Source organism: Candoia aspera, chromosome 3, assembly GCF_035149785.1.
Source record: "Candoia aspera isolate rCanAsp1 chromosome 3, rCanAsp1.hap2, whole genome shotgun sequence".
NCBI classification, from domain to species: domain Eukaryota; kingdom Metazoa; phylum Chordata; class Lepidosauria; order Squamata; family Boidae; genus Candoia; species Candoia aspera.
Genome location: NC_086155.1, coordinates 58,537,624 through 58,561,678, shown reverse-complemented (window position 1 = coordinate 58,561,678; position 24,055 = coordinate 58,537,624). Strand labels below are relative to the sequence as shown.

Genomic DNA, 24,055 nt, shown 5'->3' with positions numbered 1-24,055 from the left:
TTCAAAATAGTTAAAATACTCTCTCAAAGGCTGATAAAGTTCTGTACATTGTCTTTAACTGGTTCTTGATTTTGGTATACTGAGATGAAAATGACCAGGAATTGTAATTAGTAAGATACTTTCTTTGCATCCTAAACATGGTAAAAAGCAGTGCTTATAATTTGTTTAGTACATGAGAAATAAATTATACAAGATGTATGTATATGTATGTGTATATGTGTATACATACACAGCATATATGTTAGGCTTTTGCTGATGCCTAGCTATCAGACATACACTAAATTATGTCCCTAGTTAAGCAATAGTGTGTAAGAAATTTAGGGACACTTCAGAGGAATATTGGTATCTTAGAGAAAATGCATCAGCTCAAGGTATATCAGCTCAACTAGACCAAATCAAATTCTGTATGCAGTCATATGGGAGGCTCCAAACATTACAGGATCTGAGATAAATTTCCATGAATTAAATCTGACAAATGATGAAAAAGAACAGGTTCTGGAGAATTGCTGTGTAAGTATTCTGCAGGAAAAATGTTCCAGCTTCACAATATAGTCCACAGCTCCCACTTAGGTACTACCCAGGTCTAACCCTGTTAAGCTGTTTCACCATCAGACAAAGGCATCTAACCACTTGCACTTGCTATGACTTATGCCCTAGTGATGGCTTGTTGTAAATAGCTATTTTAGATTTAGGGGCTGTTTGAGGGCAAAGATAGATCTTCCACTAATGCTGTGAAATGGCAAAAGAAAATGGATACAGGTAAATTTTACCCCCAAGACATAGCCTAGTGTTAGGGTTATTAGAACTTAGCTGCAAAAATCCTGTGGCCTACTAGACAGCAGCGAACAGTTGAGTCTACAGCCATTAGCGATCGCCTGAAGTCTGACACTTCAGGTGTGATAGCCCTAACGCAGTAAGCTACACTGGTTACTAGTTTAGCTTTACAACCATCTATATCTATGCTTCGTTGCCCAGGTACTATAGTTTTTAACTATTTACCGTCTCTCTTTTGCACTGAATCTTGTACGTTTAACCACCGTGTAGAAAACAGAGGTTATCAATCCGCTATGGGAAACCTCCCCTTCCAAGTAGCACCTGCAGCACGTTCATCTCAAAAAACAAAACCCCTGCCAAGTGGCAACGCTCTGAAACCATAACGAATTTGCAGCCTCCTCCCGCGTTGAGCGATCGTCTGAAAAAACAAGCCGTAGTAATAGCTGAGTAAACCTAACTAGCTTCTTTCTAGCCAAACCATAAAGAAATCCTCCACGCGTACACCGCTCTTAATGAACCTCCAGCAACCACCACTTTCCTCACCCTCGTCCTATTTTAATGACGCAACGATGCGCGTCAGCTGAGACGAGAGACTTTTGCCGCGAGATTTCCTGTAGAACAAACTGTCCCATGATGCTTTGCGCCTTTCTCTTCGTAGTCCGCGCCTCGGAGAAGGATGGGTGAGTGTCTAGAGGGAGGGAAGCGTTGTGGTGTTATCCGCTACCATCCGCCCCGGTAGACATCCCCGCGGAGCTGCCAGTCGGGGAACGGGTACAAAGATGTTTACACCGTCGAATGCGTGTGATATTCTGGGCGGTTTTGTGTAGCAACTGTGATTAGGCCTGCTTTGGGTCCGAGTGCCTATTCGGCCTCTGCTGTGTTGGCGCACTAGCGACCTCAATGGGAGAGGTACGTCCGTGGAGCGAACGTGTTTCCTCGTCTAAAACCTTCTATTTGTTCCTTTGCCCGACGTTGCAATGATGAAACTTTTTCCACTGCTGCATTAGGGCCGAGTATGCCATGCGGAGACTTCTTACCTTGGAGAACTGAGTAGCACTGGGCATAAGGAACTCCTCCCAGCCGGTGAGGGACACGTTTAATGACCACGTTCCTGTGTTTATATCGCTTTATTTTTCTTTTTACCCAGGTATCTCCAGGGATAATTGGCACAAACGCCGCAAGACTGGGGGAAAGCGGAAGCCCTACCATAAGAAAAGGAAGTATGAACTGGGGCGACCTCCTGCCAATACCAAAGTATGTGCACTTAATTGTTTAGGGGGAAAATGTTTGGGAAGCGATGTCAGTTCAGACTACTCTCAGTAGAAGTACAGTATCTAAGAGGGTGCATGTTTCCTGAATAATGTAGGCCTCCTGAAATCCTCCTTTGGGGCAGGGGAGACAAGTGGGAACTTTAATTCAAGAGTGCTTTGTTCTTGAGTAACCCAGAATACTGCATTAATAGCAACAGATCATCAGGAGTTTATGTTAGTTCCAAAATAATCTCTAGGTAGAGGATAAATAAGGTTTTATATGATATGTCTGCAACAAAACTGTTTCTAAGGTCTGATATAATGGTAGCATGGGTTATGCAAACATCTATTTTTTAAAAAAAATCTGTTACAATTAGTGTGTCCCTGAATTTAGTTGCAGTACCATTTTATGCATGTAGTCAATAATGATTGATGTTTGCTTAGGTGCAGAGCAGATAAGAGCTACTTTAGGTACACCCAAGAGTTGGGCATGCATGGTGGAACGCTTAATACAGTGGCACCTTGTATCATACCACAAATTGATTTGAAATTCCTGTCATCCTGAAAAGAGATTCGTGGCAGAGGGAAGTAAACTTAAATCCAAAGTTATTTTGGTTATGTTGAGTTAATTGCATTGTGCTTGAGTTTGGAGATACTGTTCCCTGACATGGAGGCAACTGGAGTGATGAGAAGTACACCTTAGGTGGGTGTGTAGACTGTTCTGGTCTTCATCACAGTCACCAATGCTAGGGGTTGTCATAGTTACACTGACCATGTTGCCATGTAGATGGATATTTGGGGGAAGATTTTAGTTCTATGAATTGCTGTATTTGAGCAAACCTGTGGTATTTCCTTGCAGATTGGCCCCAGAAGGATTCATACAGTAAGAGTACGTGGTGGGAATAAAAAATACCGTGCTCTGCGTTTGGACGTTGGAAACTTCTCTTGGGGATCTGAATGTAAGTGTAAAGTGGATATTCTGCATAGTATTAGCCCTGGGGGATAGTGACTTAGAAGCAGAAACAAGAAAACAGTGATGATAACTTTGACCTTAAGAGAGCTTTGGTGAATTCTTAGCTCTCAGTGATAAGAGTGTCATAGTTACCCTGAGTATGTATGCATTGTAGTTACAAGGGCTGTTAAAGGAGGGACAAATTAAGCTTGAAAGGTGTTGTTCATAAGAACTGGGGGTTGGAACAGAGATACTGAAAAATATTGGCTAATTCTAAACAAGTGGCCAGCATGGATTTAAAGGCTGTGATTCAGTGATCAAGAGACAAGAATGTTGCTGTAGATGGCAAAAATCTGAAAACCAACTGTAACATACAGTAAATTCGAATGTTCGGTTGCATGTTTAGTTTGATACCCCACTGGTATCCTTTGCAGGTTTGTGTAAGCGTTTAGCTTTGTTCCTAGTCAGGTTTACTTAACTGATCAATTCATAATCCTGGTATTGTTATATTTGTTTGGTTGGTGAGGTTAATACTCCACTGCAGGTTCTGTTACTTCCTTTATTTCATATTTTTTATTACTGAGCTTGGTTATGAGGACTTTTTATTTATCTGCTGAAAGAGAAGTATTATAAAATGAAGAGGACTGTTTCTGTATTTTCTATTTAGAATGCTGATTCTGATGTTTTGCAGGCAGACACACCCACAGGGGGAGCACTGTCGTGACACAAGCTCTGCCCCTTTTGTATCTTCATAGTGATGTTTCACACATGTATAAAAAGGGCAAGCTTGTGTTGCAGGGTCATCATGTTCTTTGGGGGGGAAAATGTCAGATTCTCCAGACATTTTAGTTTGCAGAATTACTTACATTAATTAAATTACTGTTTATTCTTTCAGCAATGTTTTCTTTCTAAATTGTAGTTTGTAAATTCTACTCTTTATTCTTTAAATGGGGTGACCTTGGAAATGGAAGCTGTAAGAATTTGCTGCTGCATTTGTAAAATAGAATTTATACAGATCCTGCACAGAGTTTGAATTATTTTTTATGTGCCCAAGATATTCTTATGCAGTTATATTTTACTCTTGAAAGATAAGTTTCTTTTGTTTACAGGTTGTACCCGCAAAACCAGAATAATTGATGTAGTATACAATGCATCCAATAATGAGTTGGTGCGCACAAAGACCCTGGTCAAAAATTGCATTGTCCTCATTGACAGCACACCATACCGACAGTGGTATGAAGCCCACTATGCCTTGCCCCTTGGGCGCAAAAAGGGTGCCAAGCTGGTAGGTAACATGTTACTGTACCCTGCTCTAAGGCTTAAAATCTTTTTGTCTTCTGATGATGGATGACACTGTTATCCAGTTCTGCTGCTGAAGGAGAGTGATGGCGTATCTACTGATCTGAAGGAGACATGAGACCAAGATGTGTAGGGTCCCTTTCCCATTTAGAGCATCTTAGTACTGAAGCATGGAAGCAAATGTTTTGAATAAAGAACATTCTGTGAATTCTTGTTTGCAGATTCTTTTCTAGCACTGGCTCAGTGGTTTATTACAGCTTTCCTGAACTTGTTTGGCCATGTGAACCAGAAATTTTTGGAGTTTTATTCTCAGCATACTTACAGGAGTCCAGGTTGCAGAATGCTTATGGGTTGTTACCCCATTAGTGCTTAGATCTCAATTTACCTGGAAGTTGTTTTAAATTGGCAAAGAACTTAGCACACTGATCATGCTGTGTAGTTTGTACTAGGAGTGTGCACAAAATGCAGACAAATAGGTTGCTTCAGAAGTTCTGTCAAACCATTCTGCAGTTTGGCAAACCCAAAACATTTTGATTGCTCCAGGTATTGACTGAAACAAAATCTGGAGGAGTTTTGTGGGGTGAGTAGGGCAAAACCTGTGCATCTGTATCCTTTGTTCAAGGTGGCCTATGTATGTACATTTATTTATGTGTAAATTCCTAGCACCTTCTGTCCTTCGCCTTCCCTTAGCTGCAACCATCAGTGTCTTTATTCAAGCACTGCACTTCTAATTGGCTCTCCCATCTTTCCAATTCTTTTCTTTCCTGACTATAAGGGTGTCTGTGTTGGTGGCTGCAGGGAGGTAAAGGAAAAAATGGTGCTTGGAACAGGGGGGAGGCAGGTTGGTTGGGTATACTACAGTTCAAGCCATGGAGAGTAGCAGTGGCAGAAGCTAATATGACTTCACAGTATGTGCAACCAGATAGGATGGTCTCCCCCTACCTTGGTCTTTCTAGTGGCTTCTTTTCCCTACCACTTATGCACACAACACATTTCAGTCCAGGAATAGAACAAGCTGTAGTTTGTTCATGTGCATAACAGTTCATGCACAGAATGCTTTGCACAATGTTAGTTTTTAATTATACAACCCCAACGTGTGCTGTTTTCTTTTCCTGAATGTTCTGCTTATCCTTCTGCTTTTGTTCCAGACCCCTGAGGAGGAAGAAATTTTAAACAAAAAACGTTCAAAGAAAATTCAGAAGAAGTATGATGAGCGGAAAAAGAATGCCAAGATTAGTAGCCTCCTGGAGGAGCAGTTCCAGCAAGGGAAGCTACTGGGTGAGATGCAAAAATGGAAAACTGAGTTAGCTAGGCACAGCAGAATGCTTATGCAGATGTGCTGTTTTGATAAATTATGTGATGGTGGAATTCTGTACTCAGTTGACAAAAATCTGCAGCTTACTATCTTCTTTATTCTAGGGCAGAATTTACTTGTAGTTTCAGCTCTTAGAATAATATTTAGCTTGACAATTGTTAGAGCCTTTTCCTAGTCCATACTACTTTATATGTAGAAATTCAAGTGTCAGGTGATCACCATGTTATCCTGCATGATTGACCAGGGATTTGAAGTTGACCTTGTGATGAAAACTTTGTCCAGTTCTGCTGCTGAATGTGAGTGGTGACACTTCAAGTTCTGAAGGTGACTTCATCTGTGGGATGGCCGTTAAGGTTTTTAAAGTAAACCCTACAACTTGTTGTGTTAATGTGGAGCTAATAGCAAGAAGGGTTTTGTTCTTAGAGAAGTGTGTTCACTAGTCTTAACTGATACTTTTTCCTTCTTTAATTTTTTGCTTTCCTTTTGCAGCTTGCATTGCCTCCAGACCTGGACAGTGTGGCCGAGCAGATGGCTATATTCTGGAAGGCAAGGAGCTAGAATTCTATCTGAGGAAGATCAAGGCTAGAAAAGGCAAATGAATATATTTACTGTATCTAACATGAGGCTTAATAAATATCCCAGAGTCTTGTTATAAATGATTGTGATTATTTATAGGCATTGGGGCAAAGTAGTATATCAGTGGTTGGTGCTGGATTGGAATTGATACCAATATTGTGGACCATAGCCTTCATGTGCGGATGTGCTGGGAAGAAAGTCTGGGCTTGCTTCAGTCTGATGCTGATATGTCGTCCTTGTAGGCTAAACTGACATGCCTGTGGCCCCAAGGAAGGCAGTATGAATGAGATTTCTGTTGAAGCCTGATCCTTTCAAAAGCTGTTTAGTTTTTTAAAATTCCTTACTTTTTTATTTTGGAGAGGGCCTGTTGTTGCTGCCATTCCTTGGTTGAAAACAGGGACATGATGGGGTAGATTTTCAGAAATGCTTGAACCCTACGTGAAATTAAACTATATAACTGCTGAAGTATAAGTTGATGGAAAGCTGGGCAAATGTGTAAGCTATAGCATTAACCAAATCTAAATGTTGCTCCTTCATTGAGAGAACTTTTATCCTTAGCCTGCAGATTGGTATTTTTCAGTGCCCTTATTTTTCTCCTTAAGTCACAATCTTAATCTATTAAGGAGTAAGCTTCACTTAAGAGTAGTGTGATTTACTTCTGAGTAAACAATATTACGCTGTTGGATCCTCAAATTGCATGGATTCCAATGAAATAAATTAAGAATGAATCCAAATCACATTTAAGTACACAGAAGGTACCTTCCTAGTTGAATATTCTGGCTCATCTGAATTTTACTGTTCTTCAGATACCTATATCAGAAAAAGTTGCAGAATGTACAGTGTTAAGAGGTTATTTATTAATCGTAAGGTGAACAAAATTTCTGTTCAGTTCGGGCATTAAATGTTTATGTTAAAGAAAATATACATCTCTGCCAAATACATCTGGGATCAAGTTCTTTGTGCCTTCTGAGCAACGGTGAATGTTAGATTAATTTTGGGTGATAAAGGATGTATGACCAAATGCAGTGTGTTTGCCATAAGGGTGACTCCTGTGGATTGTGGGCTGCTTGGGATGATTGGAAGGAGAACATAGGAGCCCAGTTTTATGTACCAGTTAGAGTTCTTTATCTTTCCAGTAATTCAGAAATTTATCTCACTGCAATCATACTTCTCCATATTCTGGTCAAAGTGGGAGGGATCTGCGGTTCATAAAAATACAACTTTTAAAACTATCTCACAGTTGATCAATAATTGCAGCCAGAAATCTTGGTTATCTGTTGATCTTAGCTAGAGGGCAGCTCAGCACTGCTGATGCTATCGTCTAGGGATCCTATCACTGTAACAGTGGGTATATCTTTTCTCTCTACATTGTGAGGAGCGTGAGTCTCGCTAATTCTGGTTTCCTCGTCCTCTGTCTCTTCCTCATCAATGCGGCCAACAGCCTCTGGATCCTCCCTGCGGCAGAAGTTGGGACTGGCAGAAGGGAAGATGCCCTCAGATCTCAAGCGCAGAAATTGAGGGTGGGGAATCCGGCTGCCCTTCCCAAAATTTTTGAGGCTAATTGCTGGAGAGGCAGCAGCAGCATAAAAGCGGTTGAGCAAGGGTGTCTGTGTGCGGTTCATGCTGGGTGATGCATCGACCTGTTGATTCTGCTCCGGGTCATCGCTCATCCTACACAAAGGGGAAAAGATGGATTCAGTACATGTAGGATGCACAACTGAGTGAAATGAAAAATGAAATTGTGATCGATCATGATTTCATTCCAACTGACCAATTGCAGGGACAGTGGCTTGGCATATATACCATGTTTATATGCCATGTTTAATTTTTGCCTGGCTTTAAACTAGTTCCTGATCCCTAAGCAAACCCATCTTCTTCCATGAGTGACCCACAAGCTGCTCTTGGGTTATAATTCCCATTATCCTGGACATCATAGATATGCTGGTTATAGCTTATGAAAGTGAGAATCCAATGGTATCTTGGAGAGATGATGTTAATGGGTGCATGGGATTGCAGGAGGAGAGCCATGGTAGTCTATGGTGGCAAAAAATCAGGAAGACTCTGGTGTATCAGTTAAAGCGAGCTGCAGCTCATGAAGGCTAATGTCTTTTAATAACATTTATTAGTTGGAAAAGATGTTACCAGGCTCCTCCTGGGCATATAGGAGAAGCTTTGTTGCATCTTTTTATTCCCAACTATACCATCAATAAATTACTATTACTATGCTTGTTGATGCTTTCATGGACACCAGTCATGCTGTTTATTCCTCTTCAATTTCCTTAAAGTTTATTTCAACCAGAACTTTGCTTGTCCCTAAATTGCTTGTCCCCGAATTGCCAATTCGCGGTTCTTTAGAAAATTAGGTATTTTCCAGAACTGGAATTGGAAAGAATAAATTATCTTGCCTAGAGACATGCTCCAAACTTTTTATGAAGGCATGAATATTACTATATTACATGATAAATTATATCTGTCAATCAAGCTATTTTATCTATTTGGATGAGGAGGTTCACAAAGCCACAGGCTATGATGCTACCAGGCATTTGTCATATTTTCTAGCTTCAGTGGGTAGCTGTCTGAGGACAAATGCATTTGGTAGCTGGACTTACCGCATATCAAAAGTGGAGCCCATGAAGGAGGGTTTCAAGGTCTCTGCCACTGTGGCCATTGTGTAGGGTAGCTGAGCTGTAGATTCATTCCAGTATTTGTCCTTCACAGTCGGAGGCAAGTTCTGGTACATGTCATCCACTGAAAGCAAAGATACCTAACCAAACCAAAGAGAATTGTTCTGTCTTCAGGGGGTAGCTGATGAAACTCCAAATGGCTTTACTGATTACTCTGCTTTAATGTTAGATTCAAATTTTTGGTTTGCGTGATTATTACTTTTATGTCTGCTTTCAGAGAATTGGAAAAAAATGAAAAGTAGATGTTGGGGCTCAGGGCTATTTGTCCTAATCCAATGCCCTCCAGATTGTTGAAATTATTCTCATGATAGGCTTTCAATGCCATTTTGCTGTACTGTCTAAAATTAGACATCTGACAGCATCAGGTTGAGTAAGGCTGGATTACCCAGATTTCACAGACTAATTTCATGCTCTTGTAGCCGCCATAAGGATATTTTAAGTAAAATCATCAGGAATAGTTAATATCCCTGGTGCACCAAATTCTAAGCCAGATGTAATTGGTGCCACGTGCAAGTGGCATATTTCCTATCTTAAGCATTTATATAAGACTCACCTGAAAGTTTCTGTCTATCAGTTTATTAGTTTCAAAGTCGTCGTCATCCTCTCCAAAGGGATTAATTATTTGTTCAGCCACCTATATGGAAGGGAAGACTTAATATTTTGAAGATAGCTATGAATCTGCATAGAATGAACTGCATTTTTGTAAAGCTTAGTCTGTAGTTATTCATAAAGTCTAGCTATTTAGCAAGAACTTTAGTTTACCTTAACATTCCAAAGGCATTCTGTTAAACATAAATAAATGAACATTGTATAGATTTTGATGCAATTTAAAAACATTAAAGAGCTGAGCTTCACCAGCCATAGCTTGATGCCTGAAAAGGAAAGGATAGTTGATAGGTTCAGCAAACTTTCACCTGGGAAGGATGCAAATAGACTATCTGATATTTTATTCAGTATCCTGACAGTGTTTTAAGCTTCTGGTTGGTTTTGTACTGGTTTATTCAACAAATGGTGTCACTAGACTTTAAGAATTGTACTGTGCTAGATAAACTATAGGGCAGGTCATATATTCCACATGGTAAAATGCAGCTAGGAAGAGCATGGCAGAACTACTTTGAGCCATTTATTTTTATTAAATTATTACTGTAATATGAAAAAAGTCAAACCATCTGCTAGAAGCCAACATTCTCACCTTCAGCCATCCAGCATAAAAGAAGAACTGTAGGAGTGTGGGCAAGGGAACATACATGTCTAGTTCTCCACTGTGAGCCGGATCCAGGAACTGACGGCCAACCACACAAAATGCAAAGAAAGAATAGACAGCGATGGTGACCACCTGGGGAGAAGATGTCAGTCATGTCTGGTATTACAGCATCACTGGACTCCGCAATTAATTTTTTTTAAGCAATCAATTTTCCCATTTTATACAATTTTTCTAAAAGCCCATTTCATGCACATCCACCACCCACTTACAAACAGTGAAACATTCCAAGGATTGTGGCTCTTGATTATTTTTTGGCTTTGGTAGCTGAAGCAGCAGACACAAGCTATGTTTATATGTTTTCTGTTGTACTGACCTGTGTGTACACTAGGGGGATACTGATCCAGTCATAGTGAAAAAGCATGCTGCATTTGGCACGGTAGAGGTTCAGCTCCTGCACAGAAAAAACCCAGAAGATTCAGAATGTGCAGCATTGATAAACAGCTTGCTCTATTGCAACACCTAGCTTTTAGCCAAATGCAATTTGAAGCTTCTTGTTGAACCAGTCAGTAGTTTTGAATTGTAATTTTCTGTTAGGCTCATAGGTAAGAAAATGGATAAGTTGCTCGGCCAATTCATGGAACCCTTCTTTTTTGGCAGCATAGCTGGGGGGTGTGAAGTTAAAATAACACAGGAGGCAACAAACTCAAGTTGCTTTTGTATAAATATAAAATTATTTAGATGTATATAGGTTCATTTTTTTTTGCCAGATAATTGAGCCTCAAGAAGGCAAAAATATCCCAACCTTGACAAATGTTGTAAAACAAGAAGCAGAATGGTTTGTACTTGGAACCCCCTCGATTGTTCCTTGAACTTACATCCATGAGTAATCTGAGTGCCACATCATCGCGGATCCTCCCATCTCGTCGTGCCTGGGCAGCTAGATTGGTGAACCACACACACGGGATCCAATACTTGTTGAAGTCTGAATGGAGACTCTCGTATTTCTTACGTTCATCCTGTGTCATAAAACCTTTAAGAGGGGTATGGGAAAGTTGAAGAACTTGGCTTGAAAGCCGTCTGCTATAAAATATGTGCTGGCTAGGGAATTCTGGGAATTGAAGTCCACAGAGCTTGAAGTTGCCAAGGTTAAGGAACACTGGTTTAGAACATGATGCATCATAAATAGCTTGACCTTTCTATGCAGGGATTATTCTGCATTCCCAAATCTCAGCTATTAGCAAAGCAGTTCTAGTGATGCCCCTGAGGACAGCTTTACGTTCAAATAGTTTTATAGAGATGCTGGTAAAAAAAAAAGGTTAAGCATTAACATAATATAAAAAAGTTGTCCCTAACCTTGTACCCTCTGAAGGCCAGTTGCAGTCCTAATGTTCTGGAGGGCACCATGTTGAAGAAGACTGCCATTGAGTAGATGGGCCAATAGTAGGACTGAGAGGCCTTGGAAAGATAGATCAACATTGGCTTTCCCCCAGATTCCTGCTTTTCTCTGGCCCCTGGGCCATAGTGAGAAGCTTCCCCTCATCCACTCTTGCTCACTCAGTCTTACATCTTTCCTGCTCAGTCAGGCTCACCAGCTTCCACGATGTGGTCCATAGTGGGGAATCTCTTAAGCACTCTGGTGCTAACTGAACGCAGGATAAGGACAGAAGACAGGTTGGCGTAACGGATGAGAGTGCGCCGCAAAATGCGACCCTTGTCATCCCTCCCATGGACGTTGCTGGAAATGACGCACATCAGCTGGTCTGGCAGGGGAATGCTGGTGTACTGGGCCCACCAACGGTTCACAATCAGTGTGACGTAAAAACCTGCCAAAAGAGAAGTTCAATTGTCCTAAGACAGTGTTTCTAAACCTGTCCTAAGACCACGAGGGCTGGGGCCTGTCCTTTGTTCAAAGATGAGGGACAGTAACCAGTCTTAGTGAGTGGCTGTTGTTTAAGTTCCACATATTTCAACTCCAGAGGTTACTTTAAGTTACTGATGTTTTAAACTATTGCTCTATGTCTGATCTGAAACAACCTACCTTTTTAGACACATCTTGCTCTTGTGGTTTTAAATGATGCCAAAAAGGGGGTGAAGACTCATTAATAAATCAGTTACAAAAATTAAAGCTGGAGATGTAAAGCACTGTTAGATTGTTGATTAGTTTCAATATTGGTAGCAAAAATATCAAATAAAGGTATATTGTGCAATATGTAGATGGGTATATTAAGTTGCTAAATATACAATACAAGCATGCAATTTAGGCCTACTAGGTCTGGGCTACAAAACTCATGTCTTCACTACATGGCCTCAAAGAGTTTCCCTGTATATTTGCTGCTATCTTGTGGTCATTTGGGTTTTTGTAGCCCTGATAAGTTTTTCTAGCCCCGATGCAATGAAATGTCAGAGGCCAACCACCAAAGTCTTCAGAGTCAGTACACATAAAGAATGGGATCTATTTCCCAGTTTAGTTATCAGAATGCTTAGAAGGGTCTGAAACTTCAGCTGGGTGAAAAATCATAGCCATCAAAACCTCACTTTTCTAGGGTGAGCACTTTCCTGTTTCAAGAAGAAATACAAGTAATTCAGCCTATCTGACTGAATCAGTAACTATCATAACCAGAAAAAACAGGGAAGCCTGGTGTTTTAAGACAGACATTTTAGCAGGGACTGATACAAAAATATTTGTTCTTCTCAGTATTTGCTCAGCTTCAGGCAAACCCATCGCTGGTTTCCTTGAAAAAACAATTTATTTCCTGCATTTTGGAGCATGATGTAGATTCTTCATATCTTGAAAGAAAGAAAAACTGCTGTGTGGAAAGAGTTGTTCATATAGGCTGACTCATTCTTTTTAGGAATAACAAACCAGTACCCAGGAGGTCTACATGATGCAGTCATGGTCCACAAGATGGTGGTCACTACAGTATAATTGAAGCTCCCCCATTTTTAAGGTGCATCACAGGCAGGAGCTTTGATCACACATCTTGGGCACCATCTTGTTTTTTTTCTCCATAAAAAAGGTAAAGATTTCCCCTGCACAGTCGTGTCCGACTCTAGGGGGCGGTGCTTATCTCTGTTTCTTAGCCAAAGAGCCAGCGCTGTCCGAAGATGCTTCCGCGGTCATGTGGCTGGCATGACAGGCATGGTACCGTGTTACCATCCCACCGAAGTGGTACCTATTTATCTACTTGCATTTGTATGCTTTCGAATTGCTAGGTTGGCAAGAGCTGGGGCGAGTGCAGGAGCTCACTCCGTCATGTGGTGCTCAGGTCTTGAACCGCCAAACTTGCAACCTTCCGATCGACAATCCTGGCGTCTTAACTACTGAGCCATCACACCCCCTTTTTTTCACCATACCTGCCAATATTTGAAAACTTACCCTTCATGTCCTTTTTAGAGCAAAGCTTGCAAAGGAATGTTCTTTATTGAGGGAAAACTAGATCTGTCAAGCTATCAGTTTGCCTTGAAAGGTTGGATGTGTTCATTCTGCATAATATAGGCCTTAATTCTCTTATATGCCAGGCTGTCACTTCCCTTTTCTTTTTAGTTACCTGATTTCTCATCCTTCACTTCCCTTTTTTCATGCCCTGGCCCTGATGACATTTACCTGGGGTATAGCAGTGGGTACATTCCACTTCCCCATCTCTTCCTTTTTAATCAGCCCTTATCCCAGCCCTGCAGTTTCAAAAGGACACTTTCTATGCAAAGAGGTCACTTGATATCAGTGGACTGTGATTCCAGAGCTGCAGGGGATATCTCCTTGGGAGTGGAAGGGGAGGGGCAGATGAGGGGAGGGGTGGGACAAAGCTCCGTACAATGGAAGGAACTATCCTGGAGATGGATGTTCCTTCTTAGCTTCAGAAGACAGTGAAAGAAAATGCTTGGGAGTTACATCAGAAAGTAGGCAAGCAGCCAGAACTACAGAGTTTCTTCCCATCTATGGAAGAGGAATGTCACTTAGAGGGCCAGGAAAAAAAAAATTGGGAAGCAAAATGCTCAAGGTTTTGCATTCAGCTCTTAAAAGCATAAAAATGAAGCAAGGGAATTTGAACATTTCTACCCAATTTCTGTAAAGGGCAGCATGGAATCGTACAGATATTGGACCTAAAATCCTATTCAACATTTTTCTGATTATGAAGAGGCAAGTTAAGGGGATACTATGTGGGGAAATTTCAGAACTCTAACATTCTAATCCGGATTTCCCCACTTTAGTAATTTCCAGATTGCAAAGGAATTCTGGGTCTTATAATCCCAGCACATCTGGAGGGCACTAGATTGAAGAATGTACTCAATTCTGGTTTTTTTACTTTGACGTGCCTAGTTTGTGATTGATTGATTGATTTAGTGCCTTCAAGTCAGTGTTGACTCCTGGAGACTGCCTGGATGAGTCCCTGCAGTTTTCTTGGCAAGATTTCAGAAGTGGTTTGTTGTTGCTTCCTTCCTAGGGCTGAGAGAGTGACTGGCCCAAAGTCACCCATCTGGCTTTGTGCTTAAGGCGGGACTAGAACTTATGGTCTCCCTGTTTCTAGCCTGATGCCTTAACCTCTACACCAAACTGGCTTTCTTGTGATGATTACAGAACTAAGTTCAAGATAAATTCTTCGTTTTTAAGCTGATAGTTAAACCTAAGATAAATAAACTGCCCAGAGTCACTGGAAGTTGGGCAGCATATCAATAAATTATTATTATTACAAAAATTAACAAAATATTTTTACAGATAAAATATTTACATGAGAGTTGATGGATGAGTTCAGGTATGAATGAAATTAGATTTCTGTTACAAGGAAACAGATTTTCTTGGATTCTACTCTTGGTAGCTATAGGGTACCTCATCCTTCATTTTGTCTATCTGTGAAATGGAAATCCCAGATTCATAAGTTCATTGTGTAATAATCTTATATTTTTCATCTGGACTTTTAAGCTCACATTCCTAGGTAGGAACATATACAGGTAGGAACGTGTAAAGTGCTTTACAGGAGGTTGGACTATTTCTCTGCCTAGTTTAGAATTATCTCTTAGGTCTGACCCCAATGCTTCTGTAGCCTGGGGCCATCTTTTGTTAGTGCAGCCATTCAGCTGAAGAAGACAGAAATGGTTGTGCCCCTTTTAAAAGCAAAGCAGGCACTCTCCCTTTGACCTACAAGAAGTCATATAGGACTCTAAACAACCCAGCTGCTTTTATCATATCTCTGCCATTTCAGCTGACCAACAAAAGCAAACAAACAAGAAGCCATGGCAAAGTGTGCTATCAAGGGTATTTAAATAAATCCTACCTAGGACAAAAGATAGAGGGATGAGGTCAGTGGAGCGATTGCAGTATCTAGCCACCTTTTCAAAGAGGCGTTTCTGATCTTCATTGAGAAGGTACCTGGGGAGAAAGGAAAAGAGCATCAGGCTTGGACTGTATCATACGAAGGATTCTCCTTCAAACTAAAAAGAGATGAGGTTCTTTTGTCTGTCCCTGCCAAAGCAATTTCTCTGTTAGTCTACTTGGGTGATGATCTTACCATAGACCTGGCTCCACTGTAGTCTATAAGCTATAGTTTATGGCTTAGCTTCATATGAGAGCCTGGTTCACACTATTCCACAAACCACATTGTTGTTGTTTATTCGTTTAGTCGCTTCCGACTCTTCGTGACTTCATGGACCAGCCCACGCCAGAGCTTCCTGTCGGTCGTCAACACCCCCAGCTCCCCCAGGGACGAATCCATCACCTCTAGAATATCATCTATCCATCTTGTCCTTGGTCGGCCCCTCTTCCTTTTGCCTTCCACTCTCCCTAGCATCAGCATCTTCTCCAGGGTGTCCTGTCTTCTCATTCTGTGGCCAAAGTATTTCAGTTTTGCCTTTAATATCATTCCCTCAAGTGAGCAGTCTGGCTTTATTTCCTGGAGGATGGACTGGTTTGATCTTCTTGCAGTCCAAGGCACTCTCAGAATTTTCCTCCAACACCACAGTTCCAAAGCATCGATCTTCCTTCTCTCAGCCTTCCTTATGGTCCAGCTCTCACAGCCATATGTTACTACGGGGAACACCATTGCTTTAACTATGCAGACCTTTGTTGTCAGTGTGATGTCTCTGCTCTTAACTATTTTATCGAGATTTGTCATTGCTCTTCTCCCAAGGATTAAGCGTCTTCTGATTTCCTGACTGCAGTCAGCATCTGCAGTAATCTTCGCACCTAGAAATACAAAGTCTTTCACTGCTTCTACATTTTCTCCCTCTATTTGCCAGTTATCAATCAAGCTGGTTGCCATAATCTTGGTTTTTTTGAGGTTTAGCTGCAAGCCAGCTTTTGCACTTTCTTCTTTCACCTTCATCATAAGGCTCCTCAATTCCTCTTCGCTTTCAGCCATCAAAGTGGTATCATCTGCATATCTGAGATTGTTAATGTTTCTTCCAGCAATTTTAACTCCAGGCTTGGATTCCTCAAGCCCAATATGTCGCATGAAGTGTTCTGCATACAAGTTGAATAGGTAGGGTGAGAGTATACAGCCCTGCCGTACTCCTTTCCCAATCTTAAACCAGTCCGTTGTTCCGTGGTCTGTTCTTACTGTTGCTACTTGGTTGTTATACAGATTCTTCAGGAGGCAGACAAGATGACCCATACCGCTAAGAACTTGCCACAATTTGTTATGGTCCACACAGTCAAAGGCTTTAGAATAGTCAATAAAACAGAAATAGATGTTTTTCTGAAACTCCCTGGCTTTTTCCATTATCCAGCGGATATTGGTAATTTGGTCCCTAGTTCCTCTGCCTTTTCTAAACCCAGCTTGTACATCTGGCAATTCTCGCTCCATGAATTGCTGAAGTCTACCTTGCAGGATCTTGAGCATTACCTTACTGGCATGTGAAATGAGTGCCACTGTTCGATAGTTTGAGCATTCTTTAGTGTTTCCCTTTTTTGGTATGGGGATATAAGTTGATTTTTTCCACTCTGATGGCCATTCTTGTGTTTTCCAAATTTGCTGGCATATAGCATGCATTACCTTGACAGCATCATCTCGCAAGATTTCGAACAGTTCAGCTGGGATGCCATCGTCTCCTGCTGCCTTGTTATTAGCAATGCTTCTTAAGGCCCATTCAACCTCACTCTTCAGGATGTCTGGCTGTAGCTCACTGACCACACCGTCAAAGCTATCCCCGATATTGTTATCCTTCCTATACAGGTCTTCTGTATATTCTTGCCACCTTTTCTTGATCTCTTCTTCTTCTGTTAGGTCCTTGCCATCTTTGTTTTTGATCATACCCATTTTGGCCTGGAATTTACCTCCGATGTTTCTAATTTTCTGGAAGAGGTCTCTTGTCCTTCCTATTCTATTGTCTTCTTCCACTTCCGCGCATTGCTTGTTTAAAAATAATTCCTTATCTCTTCTGGCTAACCTCTGGAATTTTGCATTTAATTGGGCATATCTCCCCCTATCACTGTTGCCTTTTGCTTTCCTTCTTTCTTGGGCTACTTGTAGTGTCTCAGCAGACAGCCATTTTGCCTTCTTGGTTTTCTCTTTCTTTGGGATGTATTTTGTTGCCGCCTCCTGGACAATGTTGCGAACTTCTGTCCATAGTTCTTCCGGGACCCTACCTACTAAGTCCAGTCCCTTAAATCTATTCTTCACCTCCACTGCATATTCCTCAGGAATATTAGTGAGCTCATATCTAGCTGATCTGTGGGTCTTCCCTAATCTCTTTAGTCTGATCCTAAATTGTGCAATAAGAAGTTTGTGATCTGAACTACAGTCAGCTCCAGGTCTTGTTTTTACCAACTGTATAGATGTCCGCCACCTTTGGCTGCAAAGGATGTAGTCAATCTGATTTCGGTGTTGTCCATCTGGTGAAGTCCATGTATAAAGCCGTCTCTTAGGTTGTTGGAAGAGAGTGTTTGTTATGCAGAGTGAGTTGTCTTGGCAAAATTCTATCAGCCTATGTCCTGCTTCGTTTTGTTCTCCCAGGCCATGCTTACCTGTAATTCCAGGTGTCATTTGACTGCCCACCTTAGCATTCCAGTCTCCTGTGATGAAAATAACATCTCTTTTAGGCGTGTCGTCCAGTAGGTGCTGCAGATCCTCATAGAACTGCTCTACTTCAGCTTCTTCAGCATCTGTGGTTGGGGCGTATATATGGATCACTGTGATGTTAGATGGCTTGCCCTGAATTCGAACTGAGATCATTCTATCATTTTCTGGATTGTATCCGAGCACTGCTTTAGCAACTTTACTATTAATTATGAAGGCTACTCCATTTCTTCTGTGGTCCTCTTGTCCACAGTAGTAGATCCGGTGGTCATCTGATGTGAAGTGGCCCATTCCAGTCCATTTCAGTTCACTGATGCCCAAAATGTCTATCTTTAATCTTGACATCTCACGAATAACCACATCCAATTTGCCCTGGCTCATAGATCTTACATTCCAGGTTCTGATGGTGTGTTGATCCTTAGAGCATCGGATTCACCGTTCACCACCAGCACCGTCGGCCGCTAGCCACCCTTTTGGCTTTGAGCTAGCTGCGCCATCACGTCTGGGGCTAGTTGAACTCATCCTCTGTTCCTCCCCAGTAGCATTTTGACCATCTTCCGACCTGGGGGTCTCATCTTCCAATGGTATACCGACATATCTCTGGTTGTACTGATCCATTGAGTTTTCACGGCAAGAATACTGGGGTGGGTTGCCATTACCTTCCCCAGGGATCGCGTTTAGTCTGACCTCTCTGTCATGACCTTCCCGTCTTGGTTGGCCCTTCATGGTTTAGCTCATGGCATCATTGAGGTGCTCAAGCTCCAGCACCATGACAAGGTAACGATCCTTTGCTGAAGACAAACCACATTACTGTACATATATTCTATTGGGGATATGAGATATGTTGGTCTCTGTAGGTTCTGTTACATGTATTATTTGTTGGGTTGAACAATGTTCAAGCTGAGCATTGATATTCCCATAGCTATGCTACTGCAGGTTGCAAATCTTGGCATATATTCAAGATTTATAAAAACAAGATATTCAAGATGTATTAAGACAGGCTGCTTGAAGCCTTTTCATGTTTTGCCTAGTAGTGGCTAACAAATGAAGTTGGTTTTCACTTTCCCAAGGCAATAATTAAACATCTATCTGTTGATGTGAGTAGAGTCTGAACTAGAGGCTCATAGTTCATTCTAGATAAACTATAGTGAAATATTAATGGAATGTATACGTACCACAACTGACCACCACTAAATGGAAAACGGTGTGCCATGGGCCAAACTAGGATTTCACTTAATAACAATTGCTTTAAATTTGCATTTGCCTAGTAGGGATTCAGTGTGAAGTCCCTTCGACTGCTAGTTAAAGTAAAGGTACCATATAGGCATCTGAGGGGAAGCAGTTCTGCTGTCTTCATATGGCACATTGAGACTGTTGGTGCAAGAAGAGGAGAATAAGCCTCAAACTGCTGCTGCCACACCCATTTAGACCCCTCCAGCAGCCAATGCCCAGGTAAGCAGGGATTAACACCAGACAAACGCTCAAGCAGAAGACAATGCCCCAATCAAGGAACTACCAAGGAGAAAACCACACCCCCACCAACACTGGCAGGGCAAGCTACTGTATATAAACAGGGAGAAAACCCCACTCTCATTCACCAGGTAACCTAGCCAGGTAATGAAATATCTGCAAGCAAACAACCAAGCTCAGAAAGCACCAAGGACAAAATGGTATATTTACTTCCTTGGTTTGATATTTTATTTTGAGAAATTACTTTGAGTTCTTGGTTTGGACTGCTGAGACTCCAAAGAGCCTGTTTTTGATGACAACTCCTGACCCTGAAGGGTCTGGGGAAAATAAACTACAGCAGGTTTTCGACATCTTTGGAGAGTCCAGTGTTTGTTTTCAGATGCTCACTTGTCAGCTCCCCTCCCCTCTGTCTACAAGGCTCTCTGCCACACAGGCTTTCAGTGCAGCATTAAGGCAAGAGCGTGGTGCAAAATCTTTCCTCAATTGGATGCTTCCCTGTTTTAGATGCTCCATTTTGCCCTTTTGAATACGTCTTCTCCTAGACGGATGCCAAAGCCAAAAGTAACCTTGATTGTGGAAAGTGACCTCAAGATGGATGAAGTTTTTGCCTTCCTGTAAAGGCCCCCATTCATCATGCCCCACCAATCATGGGAATGCATGCTGTAGCTCTGCCATGAGGGCAAACAGCCTGAAGTGGAGATTTGAGGACTAAGCCTTATAATCTGGATGCAGAATGTGGGGTTTTCCAAAAGGATTGGAAAAGGAATACTCTTTCACTTGGTTTTCATGAGCATCAGCCTTTGAATGGCTGTGTGAGGAAACAACCAAAATTGGAGTCTTGCCATTCATTGGCATGAGATGACAAATAGGATACTGGACTGTTATTGTGGTATAATTTCATACTGATATTATGATGGTTTTTTTTGAGGATGTGGTTTTATTAATATACACACACACAGGTGTGTGTTTATGTGTATATATTGTTGTACACCACTTAGGGCCATATGACTAAAGCAGGTTACACGCTAACCTAGTGTTCCTCAACCTTGGCAACTTTAAGATATGTGGATTTCAACTCCCAGAATTCCCAAACCAGCCAGCCATGCTGGATGGGGGATTCTGGGAGTTGAAGTCCACATATCTTAAAGTTGCTGTGTTTAGAAACACTGCTCTAACCAACCAAACAAATCAATGTTATGGGTGTATGGAAGGCTTGGAGGAAAAGTGTGGGCATATTTCTGTGCTTAAGATCCCAACGTAAACTATTCCCAGACCAGTGGAAATTTATACTGAGTTCCCCACTCCATTTTCAGTTCTCATGAACATTATCCACCTAATTTCAAACCGTGCTTCACAGCCTTAAGGGTCAGAAAGTTATTTCACAAAACCTGTACGTAGATGTTACATTCTCCATTTCCTATGAAGTTAAGGGGATTTACAGTTCACACAGAATTCTGTTTAGGATAGGGCTCATTTGCAGAAGGATGCTTACAGAGGTGCATAATCTGTTCTGCAAACTTCTAAGTTTTAATATCCAACTAACCATTGCAACTGTCAACCTACCGGTAAATGGCACTCAGTCCTGCGTATAGCACAATGAAGCCCACGAACTCCTTGTACAGCAGCTTGTAGATGCTCCCTTTCCAGCGGAACAGCAGCTTAGAGAAGCCCCCAAAGCGAGCATTGGCCACTTTCAAGGTATATGAGACAGTCATGGCTGCTCTGTCTACCTCCCATGCAGACACAAACTAAGACACAAACAGAGAGAATGTTCAGGGTGAAGAAAAAAACCCATCCCTTCTTTCTTCCTTGCCAGTTTGATAATGGAATAGAGTTAAACATAAAGGAAGCTGGTGCATAGCAAAGAAATACTTATCGCCTTCACAGAAGTTGTGTTATAACCCCGATACTCTGAAGGATGGAAAAACAAGTATCACTGTGTAAGCACTTGCCACAGAACAGCTACTCCAAATAAAGTCACTGTGGATGATCAGTGACAATCAGATTAAAAAGGCTATTTGGTTCACTGTGCAAACTGCTGCAGCAAAAATTAAGGAAGTTATTCTACTGGTGGGTTCAAGGAAAGTGCCCTGTGCCCTTTCTTGCTCAGAGAAGTTGATATGTAGAACATAACCTATGAGACAGAAACTCATGCTGAAACAATTGAGAGAGGCTCAAATTGCAATCTTAAACCTACGGTCGTTGGGAAGCAATCAAACAAAATTGAACCTGCAGAGAAGAATTGCTCCATTAAAAGCACAAAAGCCCTTAGAAGCACCAGTCTTGCTTTGCTTCTCAACACTTCTTAAACCATTTGTGAGTTATGATAAAAGAAATGGCTAGAAGAGTAAGCCAAGGGAGGGCAGAGGAAGGGAAAATTTGCCACCAACAGAGGAGCCAGGAGTTAGGACACTGAAAAATGAGACCACAACTTCCCAAAATGGCAATTCCAGGAAGGGGAGAAGAAGGGATAGGAGAAGAGGAGAAGAAAGAGAACCAATCCAAGTTCCATCTTAGGTGACTTCGTACTTTTAAATGGAGCACCATTGCTCTATTTTAGTTCTGAAAGCCAAAAGACATCACACTTTTAGAGACATTTAAGCTTCTCTCTTCTCTTGCATTTTAAAGCAGAACTGGATTTTGAAGAATGATGGTGTCCCAAGGAGGAAAGAGGACAATTGAGGCACTTGGGAGGCTTACAAAAGTGAAGTAAACTGCAGGATATTGTTTCTCACAGCCCACCGTGTGATGGATTGGACAAATCACTTAAAACCAAGGGGCATTTCTTTTGAGCAACATATTTAAAATTGCAATGAGCTCCCCAAAATAAATAGATTATTGAACAGCAGGCAATCTGGAGAAAAAGGTCTCTAAGCATGCTGCTGAGTTGCTCGGGGGACTGAATAGGGTAGCGTGTGAGCCAGTAGGAGTGCTTTTAGAACAGCTGCACCACAGACATAGTTGTTTTGGGGTTACACTGTTCCTAAAGATGCAGGGTCCCTGCCAGGGAAAAAAAAGGAGTGAAAAGAAATTAGAATAAATTCTTACCTGCCATAGGATTTGGACTGCAGCTTGCTGTAATTTTTCCACTAATTTGGAGACAACAGAAAATCTGTTACCAACTTCCTTTAAATATCTTCCTCATGGTCAATAAATTAAAATGCTTAGAATGATAGATTGGAGGCTATCAGTAGTCCAAGAACAAGGAACTATAGAACTTCACACGGGATAAGTGTGATTAAAGTTACTTTTGTAAAGCTTTCGTGTAAACTTAACTTTAAACAACTCAAGTAAAAAAAAAGACTAGAAAAACAAGACACAAAGCTGAGTTTTGGTTCAAATTAAGTCAGGAACACATTTAATACTGATTTATATTCTGCTTTTTCTGAAAAGCCTTCAAGGTTATGTGTGCATGTGGCTTTCCTACTACTATCCCTGTTCCTGATATTAATCTCATCCTCCACGCCCCCAGCCATCCCAATTTAGAGTGGAACAGGCCACTCAAGGATTTCACTTATGTTCATCCAGAATTAGTATTCTTAAGGGACGTGTGTTTCACTGCTTCTTCCCTGATTCCTGCTAATTCAAATGGCAGATTGGAGAAATAGCAGTATCAGGGTTGGGGGTTATAATGCCAAAGCAGGGAAATTTCCATGGATAATTGCAGTTGAGCACCTCATTCCCCACTACTAATAATCCTCTCCACAACTGTAAAATACCACAATGCACACTCTGAGAAGCTGCTGCCTGCAGGTAAATTTAAGGACATTGCACATTTCACAGGATTTGCATATACCTATATGTATAAAGTACAGACCTGTATGTAATGATATGTATATAACTAATGATTGTGTAATTAGCTATTGTTTTTAGTATTCATGAGTGTCAAAGTAATTTTAATGTTCCTAGATAGCTGGGAAATTATTTTCAGTTTCTGGATTATATACCCGCAAGGCTTCTGTTCTAGGCTGGCTGGAAGCATAAATAGGATCAACCTTTTAAAGCCCTTTCTCCATTGCTGAGTTGAACCTATTCACCTATCCATCTACCTTGGTTTAGCAGGAAGTTACATTGCATGACATTTGTTGTCCCCATTGCCAGTTTCTGTCCTGACCTTGTTTCAGGTCACTGTAGCTATCTGATGTCCCTCCAGGTTTCTGGGTGACAAATCCTAACAGATTTGATACACCTTAAAGCCACAGGACTTCACAAACTCCCAGCCTTTCATATTTGTGTTCTGACATCTGATGCAAGTGATGAGGTTTGCAATGTGACATCATGATAATATTTTGTCATTTGCCCACTCTCCTCCCCACACCACCTCCTCCAGATGTCTCAGTGTGAAGCTGCCATTGGACAGTATTGAAATAAAGGAGGTAACATTACTTAAGCATCAGTACTGCTAAGGATTGTCTCACTCATGGGCTGGGAACAAGCTGAAGGCAACATATGGGGACGTACTGCCATGCATTCCCACTGTCTTTCTTGAAGGCGTATGTTCTTTCTTTTTTCCTTCTGCTAC

General features: G+C 41.4%; 2 protein-coding genes and 3 non-coding genes across 7 annotated transcripts; 4 read left to right on the top strand and 1 right to left on the bottom strand.

Moving 5' to 3' along the window:
• The first annotated feature begins 1,337 nt into the window (after positions 1–1,337).
• On the top strand, positions 1,338–6,246 carry RPS8 (ribosomal protein S8). Its single transcript, XM_063297846.1, has 6 exons — positions 1,338–1,454; positions 1,922–2,028; positions 2,884–2,983; positions 4,086–4,261; positions 5,424–5,553; positions 6,080–6,246. Exons 1-6 carry the CDS (start codon positions 1,451–1,453, stop codon positions 6,187–6,189), a joined length of 627 nt encoding a protein of 208 aa, XP_063153916.1. The 5' UTR covers positions 1,338–1,450; the 3' UTR covers positions 6,190–6,246.
• On the top strand, positions 1,748–1,830 carry LOC134495107 (small nucleolar RNA SNORD55/SNORD39). The gene has a single exon (XR_010067782.1). It is a non-coding gene; the product is annotated as a small nucleolar RNA SNORD55/SNORD39 (small nucleolar RNA).
• On the top strand, positions 2,700–2,801 carry LOC134495109 (small nucleolar RNA SNORD46). The gene has a single exon (XR_010067784.1). It is a non-coding gene; the product is annotated as a small nucleolar RNA SNORD46 (small nucleolar RNA).
• Positions 5,848–5,916, top strand: LOC134495108 (small nucleolar RNA SNORD38). Its single transcript, XR_010067783.1, has one exon. It is a non-coding gene; the product is annotated as a small nucleolar RNA SNORD38 (small nucleolar RNA).
• Positions 6,247–7,377: 1,131 nt separating the features above from the next.
• BEST4 (bestrophin 4) lies at positions 7,378–22,689 on the bottom strand. 3 transcript variants are annotated; one of them, XM_063297842.1, is made up of 10 exons: positions 22,582–22,689; positions 21,097–21,281; positions 15,325–15,419; positions 11,644–11,877; positions 10,930–11,084; positions 10,428–10,505; positions 10,043–10,186; positions 9,404–9,484; positions 8,776–8,930; positions 7,378–7,837 (listed from the first exon to the last, which is right to left on the bottom strand). In XM_063297842.1, exons 2-10 carry the CDS (start codon positions 21,246–21,248, stop codon positions 7,450–7,452), a joined length of 1,482 nt encoding a protein of 493 aa, XP_063153912.1. In that variant the 5' UTR covers positions 21,249–21,281; positions 22,582–22,689; the 3' UTR covers positions 7,378–7,449. The 3 variants fall into 3 exon arrangements, with proteins under 3 accessions (XP_063153912.1, XP_063153914.1, XP_063153915.1); XM_063297844.1 differs by having other exon boundaries at positions 10,043–10,132; XM_063297845.1 differs by lacking the exon at positions 11,644–11,877.
• Positions 22,690–24,055: the final 1,366 nt, after the last annotated feature.

Excerpts from the sequence above, each read along its gene's own strand:
- RPS8 (XM_063297846.1), top strand. Across the intron at positions 2,029-2,883 it reads GACCTCCTGCCAATACCAAA|ATTGGCCCCAGAAGGATTCA; the intron begins GTATGTGCACTT and ends ATTTCCTTGCAG. Across the intron at positions 4,262-5,423 it reads GCAAAAAGGGTGCCAAGCTG|ACCCCTGAGGAGGAAGAAAT; the intron begins GTAGGTAACATG and ends CTTTTGTTCCAG.
- BEST4 (XM_063297842.1), bottom strand. The coding sequence starts at position 21,248 with ATGACTGTCTCATATACCTTGAAAGTGGCCAATGCTCGCTTTGGGGGC. Across the intron at positions 10,187-10,427 it reads TCCCCCTAGTGTACACACAG|GTGGTCACCATCGCTGTCTA; the intron begins GTCAGTACAACA and ends TCTTCTCCCCAG. Across the intron at positions 9,485-10,042 it reads TTTATGCTGGATGGCTGAAG|GTGGCTGAACAAATAATTAA; the intron begins GTGAGAATGTTG and ends CCTTCCATATAG.